General features: G+C 36.6%; 1 protein-coding gene across 8 annotated transcripts in view; it reads left to right on the top strand.

Moving 5' to 3' along the window:
- The window catches only part of ZMYND8 (zinc finger MYND-type containing 8), a 79,785-nt gene that overhangs the window by 4,983 nt on the left and 57,145 nt on the right, over window positions 1-17,657 (top strand). For 7 of the 8 annotated variants that reach the window (XR_007767452.1, XM_050907649.1, XM_050907650.1 and 4 more), the window contains exon 1: window positions 12,841-12,862. The exons of the other annotated variant lie outside the window; for it this stretch is intronic. Coding sequence is in view for 6 of the 7 variants with exons in the window: in XM_050907649.1 (XP_050763606.1) it covers window positions 12,849-12,862 (14 nt within the window). In the remaining variant the exon portion in view is untranslated. Of the gene's footprint in view, window positions 1-12,840; window positions 12,863-17,657 lie in introns of those variants that run through there. 8 annotated transcript variants of the gene reach the window in all.

Raw genomic sequence — 17,657 nt, 5'->3', positions numbered from 1 at the left:
AGATACATTAATAATTTTTAATTTGCCTAGAAAAGATTTTATTGTCCTTGAAAGACTATCATTTCCATGCATTGAAAAAACAGATGAATGTCCTGGGTGAAACTCTGGACTCACTGGAGATAATAGGGCCTGGATTTCACCCTAGGGTTTTATGTAATAAGCTATTAAAGTGACATTTAAATAGATGACCCTGCAATGCAAAGACTAATCTTTCATTCATGCATTAATATGTTAAGTACTCTGTCAAGGCAAAACTAATGGCTAGAAATAATTGAAACTGAAAATAAACCTTTTTATTTAATCTGATGTTTCTTTATCTTTTATCTGGGTGGATAAACTCCCTTAATTTTTTTTAGCATTCTAAGCATTGTTCTACCTAAGTCAATATTTATAAATATATATTATGCTTTCTTGGAAATTTGCTGAGCTAGTGTCTCTGCAGTAGTGTGTCAACATATTACTTATGGTATTGCTTAGATGTAGAATCCCCTAGCAGCAAGTCTCCTAAAATGGGATAAAACAATTTAAAAAATATTTAATCCATTGTTGACCTTTATCACTCCTAAAAGTGCAATAAAACACAAAATCTAGAAGGGAATTGAGAGGAGAAATTTTTTTATGCTGGATTTATTGTCACAATTTACTACTATTTGTATTACAAATTGAAAGTTTATGTGAGACTATTGCAAACTATGAGGCTGAGATCACACGAACGCAATTTGCCAATTGAGCCTGGGCAGTGCAGATAATAATACCTAAGTGCCAGATGCACAGAAACCCTGAAATCCTTCTTTCAGGAACTTTTTTTTTCTTTTTTTTCCTTTTTTTTTTTTCCTTGTTAGCTTTTATCCTATAACAGGGAATATTCCGTCACAGCTGTTGACCAATAATATATTCTGTATCAGCATCTGTTCTTATTCTCTGTGCATAATAGCATCATCTCTCTTCCATGCAATGGTAACACCGATTAAGCATTAAAGAAAAATTGAGAATTAGTAAGTAGAAACTATAGACAATTAATGTTGTTATAAATATAACTTGTATAACCTAAACCCTCAAAAGCAAATATGGAAAAAATACCAAATAATCTATGTTCTTCACTTTTCTGTCCAAAACCAGATCTCTTGTCACTGTAACAATATCAGAGAGCAAGACTGAGCAGTGTAAACTTAGCCTTATTTCTGTTCTGTTGCTTTCTTTTTTCCCCCAAAATCTATTATCAAATTAGCTTCTCCCAGCTTAATCGCTTACTCTGTCAAACAGTCAGTGAGGTGTTAATGTTGGGAAGAAATGTTTCCTGATCATGTGCATGTACGAAACAGTGAAAGGTGTAGCCTTTAGTATTTTAGTGGCTGGAATAACGTAAGGTGCATGCTTGGGATACTAAGAGGAGAAATTATTGTATGTACTGATAAGTGACTTTATGCTTCTGTGATTTAGTGCTGTGTATATTTTAAATGTATTAGTGGAGTATGGTACAAGATGTGTTCATCATGGCTTCCACTCTATATATTTTAGAATTTTGTAGGGAATTTTATAAGGGTTTTAATCATGGAGAAATGCTCCGCACCTACTTTTTCTTTCTTCCTTTACTTATGTTCATAAGATTAGCCTGTTCTGAAAAATATTATTCTTTCCTGTTATATGGTAACCACGTAAAACTATTTTACTAATGAGATTAATGAGGCATCAATAAAGACATCTCTCTGTAAGAAATAGCGTTGTATAGAACTTCACAAACCAGCTGTAGTAGCTTAAGCCAGGTGAGATAGTAATGGATTCTGTAAATTTTTGTCTGTCTGCCTGAATATATTAATTCTGACTGTTCTGTATAGCCTGTGTGATAAAAGCATAGCATCTCTCCAGAGTGAGTGAAAGCCTTGATTCCTCGATGTTTCAGGTAGCTATTAACCAGCACCCCAACTATGTCATATTGTCCAAGAATTTTTCAAAGGATGTGATTTAGCTTCCTAAATAGAGGCATCTAGTGTAATTTTAAGTGCTCTGTGGGAGCTGAGATGTCTTCATGGGGCTGACATATGACATGGGACTTATGAGAGACTCTTGGCCTTGGGGAGTAGAAGCTAGAGGCCACATGGGATATCCTAGGACATCTACAATATTGCTAGATGTCTCTAGTTGTCTGAATTATTCTGTTGACATAGGAAGATTTTGGGGGGGAACAGGACTAAATAAAGTCCTTTGGCTTTTTAATTTCAAAACTGAGCAGCTTTCTTATGCTGCTGACAGGTGGAGAGGTTTATTTCTAAAGCACTACATCTTTCTACCTAGAAAGGTTGATTAAAACTGTAGTACACTTCTTTTCTATCAGTTTAGCTGGCAAAACAGTGTCATCATGCCATCCAGAGCAGGATGAATTTTATATTTTGTTTATATGCTCAATGTTATAAAGGTGAGGTGGCTTCCTCCCACCATCAGGAAAAAAAAAAAAAAAAAACTTAAAAAGAGGTCAAGAAAACCAGCCAGAGGTAAAGAAAAACGTGTTTGTGACTGGAAATTATCCCATCTCTAAGCTCAAGGCACACTGTACATGGCATTTTTAGGTAAATTAGATCTCTAAGTCTATTGTGTTACTGCAGAGAACACAAATACTCTGAACTAAGCCATTATGTCCTTTCTTGATTAACTTGTAAAAATATAATAGTGTGATTGTCATACCCCTTGAAAGAATTTTTTTCTTCTATTTCCTAAGATATATGGGAATATATTTGGTTCAGAATGAATGATATTCTGGTTGCAACTGCTCACTTTTAATGTAAATAAAAATGTAGATCCAAAAGCTCAGACATATCTGCCTGATTTTTAGTTAGCTTTATAACAAAACTGAATTTAAATCTGATATATCAAAGCTCAAAAAATCACATGTGCTTTGTGCAAGACTACTAGTTCTGAATGTCATCCAGTGTTAACAGAACTTTGAAGAAATCTGGTCATAATTTGTGATGAAATTAGAGGTGTGTTTTGAGGGCCCATATGCCTTCATTTTCTCCAGAGAGTGTTGTCATGGGTATGTTGAGCTGTTTTGAATGTATATTTATTGGGGTTATGTGAGTGTCCCCTGGTGGCGGTTGCCTTATGCATTCTAGTAGAGGAGTCCCAATTGCCTCAGTATTTTCTGTCTGCTGCTGCACCATACAAGAACTGGTTTGCTTCTAGCCTTTGTCTTTTTATCCATGTTTACTAAGATTTGTTTACATAGTACTAGATATTTAACTGTAACTTATATGGCAAAAACATGTCTGCACTGAGACTTAGCAATGATTTCAAATGCTTTGCATTTGCTTGTTTGTCTTCCTAGAATTAAATTTACACGAGGCATTTGATGTTGCTAGAGGAAGATTATGCCCTAGCATAATGACAGGTATGTGAGCTCTTCTTTTCCGTCAAAGCATAGGACAGATTTTTCCGTGGTTACCTCACTAAGACAGCATTGAACATTGCTGGCTAGGGTTCTTCTGGAGGCCCAGAATGGTGACTGCTGATATAAGAGCCACGCAGGTCAGTATAGGATGGTTCATCCATAGTCTTGGTGTTTACACTAACCAGTTTAAACAAGCTCTTTGCTTCTCTTCATGCTGCTACAGTAGAGAGATATCTGTGTTCCTTGAGGAAAACTTCATCCTCAGGCTTTTTTATGGTTATCAGGCAGATCAGTGAAGTCTCTCTGATAAAATCCTGACGTGAAAATTAATATTGAATCCTATGGCAAAAACTGTTGTGAATAGCAGTTGCTAGCTAGGTGAGAGTGATTATTTGCCGGCATTTTTTCCCCAATGTCCTCACCTGTAAATGAACGCTAGGGGGTGCTACACCTCTACCAAAGTTAGCGAACTCTGTAGGGAAAAAACTGCCAAATGTGTGAAATCATTACCATTCCTTTCCACACAAAAAGTAAGGAAAACAGCTTTTAGTCATTTGATGTAATAGGGGTATTTTATTGGAATGTATCCGAGTGAGTAGAAATAGATAATTTTTTAATTCTTTACTAAACATCTGGGGAATATGTTCTTATGTATATATAAAGAAGTTTATTTTTAAATATCTATCCTATAGAGACATCCAAATCAAGATCAGGATCCCATTTCAATAGATTATATGCAAAAGTAGGTGAAGAACAGTTCAGATACACTATATACAAAGCTACACAGATGTTTAGTCCAGGGCTTCAATCTTAGAAACTGTCCTTTGACAACAAATACAGAACAGCTTGCAGGTTTGAAATTTGTTACAGGACAAGCCTAGTTGTTCCACACTAGAACTTGTTTTTCCTTTAAATAATTTACATTGTTTTCAAATGCTTATAAAAACTATACAAAATAGAAATATTTAAATGTTGGACAATTATGTAAACTTTCATCATATTTTAACATGAAGAACAAAATCATGTGAAAATGTATGTAGATGACTTTTTTTTTAATTAACCCCCCCCTAAGAACAAGCGGGAATGACAACCTTACCTTTCAAAGAAATTGCTATTTAGAAATTGCCTGTTACAGCATTTGTTTTACAAATCTTTGCAAATAGAAGCAATGTTAAAGAGAATTGTTAATTATTATACATGAATTACATAGGACCAGTTTTTTATATTTTAAATTATACAGACAGCTGCATTTCAAGTTTTCTGCTGATGGCCCTGCCTTATACAGCCACGCTGCTCAGTTCTTAAAAAGAGAGCATAGTATTTGTTCGTCATACAGTCCCTTTGTTCTTTTCTGGGCTGTCAGAAAAAATGTCAGTATCATTTTTTGGGTGCAATTTGAAATGCTGGTGGTATTCTATGCTATCCGTCCATCAAGATCTTAAGTTTTCTTAAACAAATGCATATACATGTAAATAAACCCAAGTGTTTGCTGCAAATACACTGTGAGTTTTGTGGTTTATGGTTTTATTTTGGTTTTAATATAGACTCTCACAGAGAGAAAAAGAACAGGCCAAGTGCTAAAAAGTTCATTTTGCTCACAGGAATGCAAAGAACTAATCTTACCCAAAAGACTGTATATAAGTGAGAAGCATTCAGCAGTCAAAACACAGAAAGTCCAGAGAACTGGCCAATATTTGTATGTAACTTTCTTTTTGTAGCAGTGACTTTGGGGAAAAGCAGGACATACAGACAATTTGAACTGATCTAACTGCCCCTAGCTGTTGAAAGGGGTAATCTCCCTCCCTCCCTCCCTCCACTATTTGTGGCTGCAGAGTCGAACCCCACCATTGCATCTAGTTTTCTGCTGGTTGAGCAAACTGAACTGGCTCCCTGCATGGGTCTAGAAATAATAAGTCCAGTGCAACGGAAGGAGTGGGAATATGTGGCTGGGAATGGGATTGGTGATAACAGTACCCCTTTCACTGGCAATAAAATTTTATATAAAACTTAACCATCTTGTTTAATTAAATTCTAAGGCCTAATTCGGGAGCTGGACCAAAAATATATGTGCAGATAGTGTCTCTGTTTTGATAAATTTGCACTTTAGAAAGCATATTCTTCATCTTTCTGAATCAGTGTTTACCTCTATGTCGGGTTTACAAGCATGGTACTACAATAGTGGTCAAGGAGTTGCTAATCTGTATCCACTTTAGATTATTTTGGTGGGGTGAGTTGTAAGCATCTCTTTTGTCCGGCTTTATTTAGGTCATGAAAAGTATTTTTCTTTGCATCCTAAAGTTAGAATTGTTGGTATAGTTTTTCCTTTTGTATTTTAAGTATTTTTCTGCCATCATATAAAGATGAAGAAAAATGCACTGTAAATCAAAATTATAACAACTAGCAAATCTTTTTTTTTTCCCCTGAATCATGTTTTTCTGCTGTGTTAAAATGTTTGCACAGTGCTGATGTCCAGGATTGGTTGTTTTCCCGAAACATTCTCATATCCCTTGAAAGAACAAGCAGTTATCTGAATGCACAGAAGAGATTAAAAAATGTGCAAATTGCAGGACTGGAATCTGAGTGATTTTAAGAGAAATACAGCTGAGAGATTGAGAGAAAGACAGTAAAACAAGGGTTGCAATACTAATTTTATCCTCCACCTGTGAATGGACGTTGCATAGGGTTGCTTAAGAAATATTTGCAGAATTCTTTTTCCTCCTCTGCGAAATACCTTGGTATTTCCTGAATTACTAATGCCACTCTGAAATGCAGAGTGATATCACAACTTGTTTTCAGTATGCATTGTAGTGCCTGGAATGTTAAATTCCAACATATCTTTAAAAGCCAGTATTAAGAAAGATAAGTCAGACAAGACAGAAAGACAAGAAGCCAGAATAGTGTTTTATAAAAGGGTAAATTGACATTTGTGCTTGAGTTCTTTTTGGACCTATAGTAGCTTCAACACAGAAATGTATTTATTTCCCCTATACTTCTGTTCTGTTCCTCCTTATGTGGTTGAAATGTTGCATACAACTTCACTTTTGAATCCCCTAAACTCTGACATCTGTCCACTCTAATGTCATATGAGGATATTATGGCTTTAAAAAAGAAGTATTGAAGTTCATTTAATAAAAAAGCTTGCAGACTAGTCATATAGTTAGGACTTATTTGTGTACCTAATTAACACACACTTGGATTTTATTATGTTATTGGCAAGTAGAATAAATACAGCATGACTTCTTCTGCCGTTTCAGAATTATGTTTTTTGATGTGGGTATAGATTTCTTTACAGTAAGCCTCCCTTTTGGAAACAACCTTACAGTGGTATTAGCTCAGGAGTGTCCTCATTTCTGTCACCTGATAAGGAGGGCTTAGTAAACATCATCTGTAAGTACAGATTATTATTTTTCATGCACTGCTGGAAAGGTGCTAAAATGAATCCAACAGTTTATGCAGATGTTAGTTAATGTGAGTGAGATGTATGCTAATTATGGGCAAGTCTTTCACCTGGCTTAAGAAGAAAAAGCCACAGCTGGAAAACGTGTTGCTGCTTTTTAGAGATGTGATTATATTTCAAAGGCTTTCTTTCTTCCTGCCCTTTCATAAGGTTGAAGAGACAAGGACAGATCTACAGTGTCATTAGGCATGAAGAAAACATAGTTAATAACACAAATCTGGTGGAAGTATGGATGCAGTGCTTGATCATGTAGTTTCACAAAAATTTCTTTTAGTGGTAGTGATTGTTTAAATTATCTCGAGCTGCTCACTCCTGCTCGCTCAGTCACGCCACTACAATTGTTGTGGCAGCAGTGTTGTGAACTACTGTGAATTGGTGCCTTTCCTGGGTTAAAGTTAACACAATAAATATTTGATTCACTGATCCTGTTCTCCGTGTAACCATACAGACAGTTGTGCTGGAAGTGTGACTGAGCTGACTGCTATGGCTGGAAGGAATGGTGAGATGCTTAAGCTAGTATGCCTGATTTAAAAAAAAAAAAAAAAAAAAAGTTACAAAAAGAGAAAAAGTTGGTGAAACTATGGGTTAAGCCTTTGTGAAAGTGATTGTACTGCACATTTGTAGTGGAAAAAGAAAGAAGGACTTTTTGCTGGTGAGAGGCAAACCACAAAAATGAGATTAATATAGCAATTGGAATAGCAGATAGAGAGAAAGGTGTGAATATGCAGACCCTTAAAGCTGAGGCCAAACTGCAAATTTAGTGTGTGGAGGGGCAGGAAAGAGGTTCAAAGTGAGAGTGATATAGTCTAAATCTGCAGTGGATTATGATAAGATATAAGCCTAGGAGAGAGGAAAACTCACTGTAATAACAGTATGTTTGTAGTTCCATCACTTTACATATTTGGTATGAGCTTTAGCTGGTGGAGTCTTCTGTGAGATAATCAGCTTTTATTAGAAAACAAAAGAAAACAAAACAACAAAAAAAGTCATGCATCTCCTTACTACTAACCAAGTTATTCCTGAATGTGAAAAAATCAGAAGAGAAAAGGAAACCATAGCAATAGGACTAGAGTTTAGCATTATCCAAACCTGGTCCTAAATAATTCTTCCCTAACAGTAGTGAGTTTCTTCTGTTTTCTTGGGAAGGACCTTGATGTCGGAATAAGTGACATCAGATCAGATCTCAGAATAAGTGATCAGATGTCAGAATAAGTGACAAGAATAATGCAGGATGTCTCTCACTTGGGCATTAGAATCCCTTGGTGAAACACAGACTTCGTTCAGGATTTTGTACCTAATTCTCATGCAGGGTATCTACATTCCCATAGCCACAGACCTTACATGTGCAGTGAGTTGGACTCATTACCATGTTATCATAGCGTAGGCATGATAAATCCACTTGCTACACAGGTGCAGTTCAACTGCATGGTGGATATGCTTTAAGTCTGACATGCAGTATATCTGCATATGTCTCACAGCTGCTTTCCAGGAAACTGAAAAAGTATTTGGCTGTGTATGAAATATGAAATAAATTATATCTGTTAGGCTTTTTAATATAGAGTATATAATTTAAATATATAATAATGAAAATCTTGTTGTATACAGGATATCCAACAGCCCAGCTCCCAGCTGTTAAATCTTGGAGAGACTGGTTCAAACTGGGGGTGAAAGGGATGAAATATATGGGCTTATGCCTTAAGATGACATAGGCTGCAGCACAGCTTTTAAAAAGCTACAGCTGCTAAAGGAAAGGGCTCAAGGGTGCTTTTTTTTTTTCAGGTATTTTTGGCAGATGATTGAACATGAATGGAGATTTCCTTTAGAAGGAAATGTACATGAGGCAGTTGCACAGCATACTAAAAATGGCTGTCAAGAGAAACTTTCATAATGCACCAGATATTCAGTGTATATTACAAACAAAATCAGCTTTTTAATCTGCAGACAATGAGTGACCATTGTGATCCAGACCAAGTAATGTAAACCAAAAGTATTCAAAGATATTACTCAGAAGGACAAATGCATGCATGCGTCTGGCCACAAAGCCTTTTAAACTTATGGGCAAATCAGCTACCTACTGGGCATAAACATATTCTCCAGTAGTTTCTGATAATTTACAAAATTACCAGCCTTCTTAGGCAGGTCACTAATTTTAGCATCCAGCCTACTTTAAAAATTTGGGAACTGCCTTTATAGACATTTATTGTTGGATTCTGTATCAGATAGCAGTCTTATCTTCTGGTCTTTAAGCAGTTACTGATACTTTGGCAGATTCAGAATAAAGGGGAAAAGGTGAAAAAAACTCTTAAAAGGAAAGACACTGAATTACAATGTTTCATGTTCTTATTCTAGAAATTAGGGTTGCCAGTCAGTGACTTGGAAATCCAGGACCAAGCTACAAGCCCTTAATGCAACTTCTTTCCCGTTTTTTTTTTTTTTTAATTATTATTATCCTTGGAAAATAGGACATTCCCACTTTCCTTTTGTGCATCTGTTCAAAATGTTATTTTTAAAGCTCCGTCTTTTGCCCATCACCTACTGTTCCCTCTCTGTCAGTGATGATTCACCCCCTATAGGGGTACATACCAAAACCTGTTTCTGTCATACAGACAAATCTCTTCCTTACTGGTATTTGTTTAATTTTGAGACTTTCAGTATATATTAAGTAGTATAGTCCCTTACAACACTGTGGTGCTTGATGTGCACGCTTCCTGGAGATTCTGCACAGTGGGCACAGTTCTCTGCAGAGAACTTTAAATATAGTAGGTTGCACTTCTAACACTGTTGTCTTTTAATTTCCTTTTGACTGAATTCGTGCTTTCCATCTTTTCTTTGGTTTCTCTCTTTAGCCTTTTTTTTTTTCCCCTGCCTCACAGCCCTGTTTTTCCTTAACATCTCCAAAGCGTTGAAAAGGACAAACACTAGCTAATCTAATCTCTCCGCCCTCTCTTCTGCTTTAACAAAGCTTTTAGCTTCCCCCGTCTCTCTTCTTTGTTTTCTTTACCTTTCTTTCCCTTCCCCCTCCAAAAAATTCACCACTCCTATTTAAAAGAATTGGTCAAGCTGCAGTAGGACATGCAATCATAGTGACTTAACAGACAAAATCTTCTGAATTTTCCAGATGTACCTGTGTGTCGTTACACCAGACTTGTACCTCCTGTTGCAAAATATGTGTATGGACAAGAAAATAAAGAGAAAGATATTTCAAGCTTTCCCTTTCTGATTCCTGACAGAATTCTTTTGTCTATTTTAGCAGAGTAGCCTAGTGGCTGAATACAAATGCTATATTCTGATATACATTGTAGGTTTTTGTTCCTGCTAATGACTGGAAGGTTTGTAAATTTTTCTTTTGTATTTGGGCCACCATTTCCTTGAATCAAGAGGGTAGGACCTTAGGCCTTTTCTAAGGCTGCTTCTGCTTCTATCTATCTGCTGCATGCTGATTCTCTCTGATAGGTCCAAGCGTGTCAGTTTGGCAGTGTTCCCAGTCACCATCAGCATTACTGCATTCCCAGAATAGGGTCTTGGTTAGCACAAATCATTGACAAATTCAGTGTATTTAGTTTTGCTCCCTTGCTGTACTTCATAGGGATTAGGATTTTTTTTGTTTAAATAGAAAAATATTATAGTAAAGCAGTCAATCAATGAGCATAAATGTTAATAGCTGACAATCTTCACATTTACTGCATGGAGGAATCAAAATTTGGATGTTTGTGTGTTGTGGAGTGATATCTCTGAGTGGCATAGGCCTTTAGGTGTGCAATTAAAAAGAAATCTATCTTGAATGGTTTGAACTGTTAAAACTGATGCAAGTATGCACTTGAATGTCATGCATTTCCAGTGTGTTCTTGCTGCTGTAGTGGGCTGTATGATTCCCTTTATAGCAGCACTCTCTCTAGTTTCTGCTACATTCCTAAAACAGAACAAACTGCCAGTGTAATCCACGAGCCTTCCTGCTCCCTGCCCTGAAAAACGTTGCCAAAGCTAAAAAGGGAAAATGCTTCCAGCAGGGACTCCAGAATTACTTATGAGATGAGAATTTATACTCTGGGCTGTTAATCTGCTGTTGCAGCCTAAAATGCAAGAACACAAAAAATGTAAGCACAGTGATAGGATTGTTTGGCAGCTTTCCTGTGACAATGATATCTCAAGAAATAATCTGATTGCAGTATGGGACAAGGCAGAGTAGGATTATTAATTTTACTGAGTTGCATAGTTATGAGTCATGTCGGCTCTCAAGCAAAGAGGTTTGTGTGGTAAAGTAGTTATATCATGAAAGGTGCTGGTTGAGCTAAGTGAGGACATTAGTTTTATTTGTGGTGATTGCTTCTGAGATCATTAGCACTTGAGTAAATGTAGAGCAAAGTGCATATTCTGTTTGCAACTGGCCTTGATTTATGGAAGAGTGTTTTCTATAATTGGTTTTGCACGATCCTAGATCTTGCTTGCTGTATTGGAAGAATGTTTGTTTTGCTTTGGTTATTTTAGCTCATTATTTAATAATTATTGTTTTAATATTAAACCTCTCCCTCTATAACTCCATTTGTTTGGGTTTTTTTAAATAAATAATCCTTTGATAATACTCAATATGCTTCAGAATCACCTTTTCATCTACGGTTTCCATTGTAATTTGTTGATGTCTATAGAATGATAATGCTGTGCTACCTAATACAGATGCAAAATTTTGAACAAAAATGGAAAGGCTTGTTGGGGCCTTTCTAAAGATTTGACCTTTAAAATCCTCATCTGGAGTTAAGACTTCCTTCCTGGCATAGGGATAAAACCTCCCACTTTCACTGCATCAGGGAAGAGAACTGAATCACATTTTTGAATCAAATGCTTAGGAATTGGCCCAAGATCAAACCGGTTCTTACATGCCATTTTCTCAGTTTGTTTCATTTGCAGAATTTTAGTAGAAGATAAAAGGTAAAGCGAAAGCATCTAAAAAGCTGTATTAATGTTTTTGTGAAAACAGACAGATAACTTGCCACGTAGAGAAATCTACGTCTTTTTAGGGCCTGTATTGTGTCTTAAAAAGTACCAAGTCCTATAGGGTTAATAGACAGGAAACTGCAGCTGCAGCCGACTAATACGGAAGTCTGATTTTTGTGTAACAGCCAGCCTGAGCAGGCCGAAAGGTGGGGGCCGAGGGGGGTGGAATCGGAGAGTACAGTATCTGGTGTGATACTGATATTTTTGGTTATGCTCTGCAGCACTTTTATAAACAGAGAGGGCATGCACTGAATGGCAGCAACCCTCTGTGATAACGCAATTTCAATTGTATAATAGTTTTTGTGGAAATGAGACATGAAGTTTTTCCTATGTAAGGCTCGGCTTATCATAGTATCTAAAGAAATCACACTGTCGGTATATGCTTCCTACGGTAGGTGTTAATGTATTTAAATTCTGGAATAGGAGAATTCTCTCTGAATTTTCAGTTATTAATTTCAGTCCCTCCTGTGCATGTTCACTTTCAGTATGTTTTGCTCTCTTTCTGTGGCCTTGCTTTCTCCGTGCAACACATTGCAGAACACCAGCAAAGTGAATTTAGCTTTTTGTTTATAAAGAACAGCTTTTGTGACCCGGGTGAACTCTTCCTCCTTCAGGTTTAAAATATCCAAATGCCTTCAGTAATGGCATGTTGAGACACATTTGCTCAGGCAGTCGGTTTGCGATCACTTCCCTCTGCTTGAAAATCTGTGTATTTTATACGGAGAGTGCACATTTGGGGTTTCTTTTCAAGTTTATTTTGCTGAAACGGGCCTAGTTTAGCCTGTCTTCTCTATGCACAGGATGGCTCCTGCTTGCCAGAGCTGCACAAAGATAATCGCTCAGGAAGTGTTTCAGCCAATCCCCTGAAGCTTTACATTCAGATTTACCAAAGTAGCCAATCCGAGATTAGCTTTTATTAGGAAGACAGATCATCAAGCTGAAGTGCCAAGCCCTTTCTGCCTGAGTACTGAGAGCCTGTCCTCCATGTTTTATAAGTATTGACATAACACTGTGTTAACAATGCATCCACAGAGGTAAGCCTTACTTTTTACATTTTTTTTTCTCTAAGACCTATGAGTTGTGGGTTGAGAGTGTGATTCTCTGTGATTTGTTGTGCAAAACTCACACCACAGCACTTTATTAAGTTGGAACTGTTTAAATTTGCTTTCTTGGGTCACATGGTTAGTAGCCATTAGCCACAGCTTTATTTTGCAGACTGGCAAAACCTTGGCATACCTACTTCTTCACAGGAGGATGGTGTTTTTAGAGTTTATCAAGATCCTGGTATTCCAAAGAAGCTTTCTCTCTCTGAGCAGTTTGCCAGCACTATTGTCTGTTGTGTCACATGCCTGCTGAAGAGAAAATGGAAGCTAGGGAGCAGATGCATTTAACTGCCCTACAGGGAGTCAAGCAGGGATAATGGCAGACAGAAGAACAGGCAAGTTTACCTTTCTAAACAGTGAATGGAATAGCTAAGATAAGTTATCTCTGAGAAAATATGGGATTTTTAAAAACCTAGACATCAGCAAAAAGTGCTAATGGCAGATTGTAGATATTGGGCCTAGGTGGTGGTGTTCTGTTGCATCATGTTTTTTATGCAGCTTATCTTAACTTAAAATGATGATTGAACCTTTTTTCTTGCAGGAGTAATTAATACAATGTGTTTCTCTTTCTGAGGGACAATGTATGGTTAATATTTTGTTCCTTTAAAAGGGAGGTTTTATGCTGCAGATTTTGAAAATGGATTGCAGCTCAATAAAATGCAGCAGTACATCTGTTTACAAATCTGATTCTTTATGGAAAATGTTTTTGAACTGTTAGCTTTCTTGTTTTACCTAGTTCAAATAAACTAATGTACCTTTTATCTGTGCCTTTTTGTTTTACACTGTATCAGCCACAGTTCTGTGTTGTGGAGTCCAGAGGATATAAAATCATGTGTGGTTCATGACAGTAGTACATGTTGTTCGTTCTTGGGTTTTTTCCTTTTTTTTTTTTTTTTAAACTTTTGGTTTAATGCTACGTAATTATTTCAAGAAACTCCTTTTTGATCAATTCCCAAATCTGCCAGCCTGTTGTATCTTCTTAACTGGAAAAATGAGATGGGTGCTTGAACAGTTGGTAAGTAAGCAGCATGCTACTCTGTGAACATTTTTAATACTTTTCCAAACATTTTGTTTTTACTGGGTCAGTTAGTCTAGTAGATGAAGTAATGTTAGTGGTTAGTCATATAAAAAATCAGATTTGCTTAGCGTCCATTTTAAGGGACTTGTGCATGTAAACTGTTCCAATTTGAATGCACTATTTTTTTGATAATTTGCCTCTAAAGTTTGAAGCTTATACTTCCTGTTTTCCTCAGGCCAGAGAAAAATATTCTACTTGCTGTTTGTTCATAGATCATTAATTACCATGTTTGTACGGTAAAGCGTATTTTCGTTGTTCCTTAGGCTTTTGAGGTGTGATGAAAGTGCTAGCACTCAGCAATGAAGTGACCTTATGAAGTAAAGTAAATAATGCTTAATGAGCATATGTTTCTGATACTATACAAAGTATAATCTCAGGTAAACTTGCTTGATTTATAACTAATTTAGAACATTTTGTGCCCTTTAGTAAGATTTTTAATTGTAGCGCTTGCATGCTTGTTTTAATAAACTGTTTTTCAGTGATCACCAGTATTGTTCCAAAAGCAGAGGAAGGATGCTCTTTTGTGCTTTTAATATAATTTTTGCACTTGTTTTAGCAGTCCACACACCTTCATGATTTTAGGAAAGAACTTGGAGCTAAGCTAGCTTTGCAAATGACTGCACCAAGGCACAGTTACATGCTAACTTTTATAGAAGGTTGCCATGTATTTGATAACATTCTGTAACGTAGCACTTTACCTCTGGTTACTTGTTTGCCAGTATGAGTATCTTACTTTGAATATCTCACTTTGCTTAACAGCTCGCCTCCCCCCCTCCCCCCCCCCCCCCCCCCCCCCCCCCCCCCCCCCCCCGGCCAAGGATTAGATTATAAGAATGTCTAGTTCAGTTGTCTAGTTCAGTTTGCAACCTGAAACACTGCAGGGTTGTTCCACTGAGTTTCATGTGATAGCATTTTTGTATGCAATTTTAATGCATTTTTCAGCATACATAAAAGCGCTAACACAGCTAAGAAGTTATTCTGGTTTCTGTTCTTCAGTTGCTAAAAACAGAAATTACATTTGGACATAATTTTCCTAGCAGTAGTTTATACACATTAGCAGTTTACTTTCAGTCTTAAATAGTGCACAACATAATATTTGTTTAATATGAGGAAGCAGGAGTAAGTGATCTGCAATCAGAAAGCTTGTATTAAAATGGCTCCCACAGGTTTTGTTAAACTAGGATCTGTTTCAAATCTGCACCTCCAGACACACTGCTGACAGTGAAGCATATTTGTATAAGCTGCCCTTGTGCATGTAATGAAACATAGCATCGTGAGTCTGCTAAAGTTCACTATTTTTAATCACTCAAATATAATTCTTTTATAGTTCACAAAAAATAAATGTCTGCATTGCAGCAAGATGTCTGAGGCAAGGTAGAGACAGCAGTGTTGTTTTACAGATCAGCCCAATCGCGCTGCTCCATGGAGTACTTGAGCCAATAGAAGCAGAGGGTAGGTTAAAGATTGACAATTGCAGTGGCAAGACTGAGAAAGGCCTTCTGGAAATTTCTACCATCTTTGTTCCATCTAAGTAAAGCAAATTCAGCCAAGCTGAAGAATTTCATGTATTTTTGGTGCTTTGTCAAGGTATGATGTTATCACTCACTTTCATAGATTGCATAATAAGAAGCGCTCTGTGCCGTTTTTTCTACTGTTCAGGACAGATGGAATGTGGGGTTTTGTTTAAGTGATAGACGTGGGGGAAAAAGCACGTATTCTTTCTACCCAAGATTTTACAGGACTAGATCTTGTTAATATCACAATTAGACAGGACATGTATGAAGCAATGTAGCTGAGGTTTATTCAGCTTGTAGCAAATGGCCATTATTCTAATGTAACTAGCAGTTAATCGTATAATTGCACTTTAAGTTTTCTGGCTTCTAAAGAGTAATTTGAATTGCCCAGGATGAATATGATGAGCCATTATTATTTAGTGCCAACATCCAGTTACTTTTGTAATTAGCTGGACAAAGAGCGCAGTGGGGGAAAAACAAAGGAGTGATCTGGATTATAAATTATGATGAAAACAGTAGCTTTTTAAAAGCTACATGCCTCTCATTCTTTGCAGGCAAACTGTTTTAGTTGGAAGCTCAATAGTGCTAGGGAAAAACTGAGCGATTTCTTTAAACAAATGACACTACTTAACATACTGAGAAAGAAAAATATGCAGAGTATAAACCACTCCAAATGTGACATTTCCCCCCCTCACATCAGGCAGGAGTATTGAAATGTAGGGGAAAACCTACCTTGCTACTAAGGAAGCATGTAATAAAAGGAACTTCATGCTCAAAAATCATAAATGGGCAGATTACATTACAAATTTAGCCCTTTATATCAGTGTCCACAAACTTCAATTGGCTTGTCTTCCTGAGCTGTCTTACATTTTGTGATATCACTTTTGCTTGTTGTTTTTTTGGTTTTTGTTTTTTTTTTTTTTTTCCTTTTTGCTTTGTTTTCAAGTGTGTTGGCCATGTGGATCCAGTAGCTGAAGTGATAGGTCATGGTCAGTTTTCCATAGTAATGGTACCACTCCAGCATAATTGGTTAAAGGGTGATAAATCTCAGTAAAAGCTCTCCTCTTCTCTGTCTGGAATTCAGGGTATTAATTTGAATCTCCTCAATATCTTGGAAATTGAACATAACCTTTGCCCATGTAGAAAGTAGTAGACAGCAATTTTCAAATTTTGTTATTTGTGGATCCCTAATATTTTTCCCATGGGCACATGAATCCCATTATAGTGAATTTAAGCCTGTTAGACTAGGTTTGATTTACTTAGTTTGTCTGCACACCCCTTAGTAGTAGTACACTGGCTTTGAGGGGTCTGCAAACCAGAGACTGAAAACTGTCGTAGCAGGCCATCAAGCTTGGCCCTTTAAATTGTATTTAAAAAGTATTTTAAATGTATTTATTAATAAACATGTCTTGTATTCATGGGTTAAAGTCTAATTTAGAAATAGCTACATAGGAACTGAGTTTTATTTATTTGATAGTAGTTGTCTGTCATTCTTACGTTAACCCTTTATTGCCAATTGTCATAGCATCTGTGTTTCATACTGAGAGATTAAAACCATGCTGTAGCTGGATGTTAACATCCTTAATTTAGCCAGTATAAACCTTTACTTTCAAACATGATTGTTCTCAAATTATGTTCTTAGCATCTGAAATCTATAGCTATTCTGATTGCCTTGCTTGGGCCTCAGCTCTATAGTTTATAGTCTTAAAGAAGACGGTATGACACCAAGGATCTCCCTCCCTCCCTCCCCTGATTTTCTCTTTTGTGGAGCTATTTTGAATGCACACTGAATAAGAATAAGGTTTTAAAAAGAACCTGAATGTTCTTTAGATTAAATATATATATATTTATTTTGCTTGTTATCAGAGGTAACTAGCTTAAACATTGCTGTATGTAGATATCTGAACAAGTGTTTTGTGTATGTTAATTGCTTAATACAAATTGAGCATTTTGCAGGGAATTCTGCAAAAGGAAACGTGAAATATGAGGCGCTCAAACTGGAGAGTGAATCTAAAATTGAATGATTTCCTTAGTAACCTGTGACTTCACAAAACTCCCTATCTTGTGCCTTTTTAGTTAAACATTTGGATGTCAGGTGTCCTTTTGTCATACTTTACCATTTCTGATATTTAGA

Source organism: Gymnogyps californianus, chromosome 17, assembly GCF_018139145.2.
Source record: "Gymnogyps californianus isolate 813 chromosome 17, ASM1813914v2, whole genome shotgun sequence".
In the NCBI taxonomy this organism is placed as follows: Eukaryota; Metazoa; Chordata; class Aves; order Accipitriformes; family Cathartidae; genus Gymnogyps; species Gymnogyps californianus.
Note: the sequence above shows the minus strand (reverse complement) of the source record. Positions and strands in the feature narration are given on the sequence as shown.